Source organism: Triticum aestivum, chromosome 2A (genome assembly GCF_018294505.1).
Source record: "Triticum aestivum cultivar Chinese Spring chromosome 2A, IWGSC CS RefSeq v2.1, whole genome shotgun sequence".
In the NCBI taxonomy this organism is placed as follows: domain Eukaryota; kingdom Viridiplantae; phylum Streptophyta; class Magnoliopsida; order Poales; family Poaceae; genus Triticum; species Triticum aestivum.
The window spans coordinates 524,054,159-524,057,395 of record NC_057797.1 but is presented as its reverse complement, the minus strand read 5'-3'; the positions used below and the strand labels follow the sequence as shown (position 1 = coordinate 524,057,395).

General features: G+C 58.1%; 1 protein-coding gene across 8 annotated transcripts in view; it reads left to right on the top strand.

The window, feature by feature from the left end:
• The first annotated feature begins 425 nt into the window (after positions 1-425).
• Positions 426-3,237, top strand: part of LOC123189223 (thioredoxin M3, chloroplastic) — a 5,957-nt gene continuing 3,145 nt past the window's right edge. For 6 of the 8 annotated variants that reach the window (XR_006495644.1, XR_006495643.1, XR_006495640.1 and 3 more), the window contains exon 1: positions 430-879. Coding sequence is in view for 1 of the 8 variants with exons in the window: in XM_044601588.1 (XP_044457523.1) it covers positions 558-879 (322 nt within the window). In the remaining 7 variants the exon portion in view is untranslated. Of the gene's footprint in view, positions 880-3,237 lie in introns of all 8 variants that reach the window. The other 2 variants (XR_006495646.1, XR_006495645.1) reach the window with 1 other exon arrangement.

The following is a 3,237-nucleotide window of genomic DNA, read 5'->3' as shown; positions in this document are numbered from 1 at the left end:
CCGAGATTTGGGGCCTCCGAAGCCGGAGCTGCGGTTTTCCGTTTCGCGACGAAAAGGAGGAGGAGGAGGAGGAGGAAAAAATAGTTCCAGGATAATTTGCTCGCAGCTGCGGGTGGAGAGGAGAAATGATTTACGAGTCAAACGAGAAGCTCTGATTCGTTTTGCTGTTTGGACGGTTTGGGGAGAGGTGCGTGTACGCGTGGATCGGCGGTGGATAACCGGAGTTGTTGACACGGTGACAGGTGGGCCCGGTGACGTGTGTGGGCCATGCCCTCCGGCTCTTGGCTAGGTTGGCCACGCTCATGGGGCCGATGGTGACGGTAGGTGGATGAGAGAGAGAAACAGAGGGAGATGTTGATCCCTTCCCTTTGATTCATGGAAAAGAATGGAATATCTCGTGCGAGAATTCGAGTAGTATTTCTGGTGGTATTCCCGCGAACTCAAGGCTCGCGGAAAGGAAATGGCGTGGCCGCCTCCCTCCCTCCGTCCACGCCGCCCGTTCGCCATCCGACGGCCGCGTTTGCACTCGCGCATTTTCCGCCTTGGCCGTCAACGTAATGAGCTCGGACGGACCGCGTGCTGCCTGCTGCGTGCGTCTCATAAGTTTCCACCCACCACGTTCTCCGCCACGACTCCCCAGCTCTCAAATTCCTCAAACCATGGCCGCCGCGGCCTCACGGCACCTCTGCTCCGCCACGGCGCTGCTGTCCCCCTCCGCCGCCGCGGCGCCCATCCGCCAGAGGGTCGGCTACGGCTCCTCCTCCAACCGCCGGTGGCTGTGCCGCCGGTGGGCCCACGGGCCGGATGCCGCGTCCCGGATCCGGCGCCTGACGACTCGCTCGAGGACAGCGAGGGTGAGCTGCGCCTATTCCACCGGCGGTAAGGGCCGCCTCGCTGGGATTTCCGTTTCACTCGGACGCCAGCCATGTCTTCGTTTCTCGTATGATTAATTAGTCCTCAGTGCAGGACGTCCGTTTTGCCTGGATTCTGTCTGTTTGCGTAGAGCAATGGGGTCGTGTCTGGGCATCCTGGGATACAGTGGCCGTGCGCCCAACACACAGACGCATCCTTTGGTCCCATCCTGTCCGTCTCCATTTTCAAACACCAACTTTCGAAATACCACGCCCTAGTTTCAGACCAGCGTCCCTAGTTCACGCCGGCAACACAGCCAGCGGCCTACACGTCCTCGCCGGCAACACAGCCAACCTCCAAAATGAATAGTTTTGTTCGCCGGCAACACAGCCAGCGGCCGGCAACACAGTCAGTCTCCAAAATGAATTTGTTTCTCGCCGGCACACAGCCAGCGGCCGGCAGCCACGCCAGCCTCCAAAAAAAGAACGGCCATGGCCGATCAGTCGACCTAGTTCAGGCCGTCGGCGTCGAACATCTCCTTCTGCTTGGCCTCGAACCAGCTCCTCGTCTTCTCGCTCATGATCGCAAGGGCCACCTCATTTGCTTTGGTTGCGGCATTGGTGGCCTCGATGTCGAGCTGCCTCTGCCTGGCCGTGACATTGCCGGCCTCGATGTCGAGCTGCCTTTGCCGGGACGCCTCCTCCATGTCGATCTTCCTCTTCTTGGCCGCCTCCTTCATCTCAAGCTTCTTCCTTTGAAGCTCTAGGTATTGCTTCATTTGCTCGTCCTTGCTTTGTCGTTTCTTCTCGTCCCTCACATCCTTTTGAGACATCATGGCATGCAAAGTCTCATGCAAGGCCATGGATGAGGCATCACGTATGTCGTCCACCTTGGAGTTGGTTTTGCCCCTCGGCCTCTTCAGCGCCTCACCATCTCCACCTCCGGCCAACGCGGCCGTCTTCTTGCCTCTCTTCCTTTGAAGTTCATGGTATTGATCCTTGAACTTAGGGCAATTGTTGATGATCGTCCAACAATGCGTAAGAGTGAATGGCTTGTCATTGTGCCGGGCCTTGAATGCTTCCAAAGATTGAAATGCCTACACCACATGATCAACAACAATTGAACATGCGAACATATACAAGGCCGAAGTCTCATGGCCGTAGCAACGAAAGAACTAGGATGAGGAGAGCATACCATGTCCACAATGCCGAGACCACTCACGGGCCGTGTTTCAACGCTCTCAAGTGCGGCACAATACTTGTTGCACTCTTGTTGGATGAACAACCACCTCTTTTGAATCGAGGTGATGCCACGGTCGCTCGTAATTTGGTAGGGCTCAAACATCTTTCTTTCATGGAATGTTTTGTGGACTCTCGTCCAAAAAACAAGGCCCTTTTGTTGCGTGCCAGTCCTCGGATCTTGGCTAATCTCCATCCAACATTGGCAAATCAACTTGTCCTCGTCTTGTGAATATGAACCCATGCGAATGCTCTTCCTCCTCTTTTGTGCTTCCGCTCTTTGGGTGAGCTCGTCGATGAACAATGGCTCGCCCCCAATATCAATATCATTGCCTTCTTCTTCATCACCATCACCTTCGCAATAGATATCATCGTCTTCATGCCACGAGTCAGCATGGTCGTGGGCCTCTTCATCGGCAACGTACTGGGCGCGGCCATCCTGACTTTGGGTCTCCTCGGGATCGTAGGCACCGCCATGCCCACCCTCGTAGATCACATCCTCCATGAACTGGTTGTAGAAGGGGTCGTCGACCGTTGGCGTTGGTGTTGGCATTCCGTCGAACAAGACGCGGGGGGACGGCATGGTGCCCGTAAACGGTGGTCGTGCTTGCTTTCTTTGCATCTCGACGGACGGCCGGCCGCCGCTGCTGGACCCCGGAGTGACGTTGAGGTCGATGACGGCCGAGGGGCGCGGGGTGGAAGGCGCGATCACGCCAACGTCCGGCGACCCCGAAAAACGGGTTTGGCCGTCGTGCCTTGGCGGAGGAAAGCCGGGTGACATAGGCGTGGTCCGCGACGTCGACGACGGGCAGTGCTGAGGCCTGGCGACCGACGAGCCTGTGCTCGCCGGGCCGACGGCTGCACCAGAGAAACCCGCCGGACGGCAAAGGCCAAGCATGAGGAGGGTGTGCCCTTTGTTGATGATGACCTCCTTCTCGTCGACCTCGGCCTTGTGCCGCGCGGCCTCCACCGCATCGCGCTCGGCGGCGAACTTAGCCGCGGCGGTCTTGCCCTTGACGGCTGCCCTCTGGTTCCTCCTCTTCGCCGATTCCGCGTCCATCTTGGCGAGCTCCTCCGGCGTGCATTCCGACCGCGGCTTCCTTGGACCCTTGGCCGCCTTCTTCTTCACCTTTCCGGGCGGGTCGAC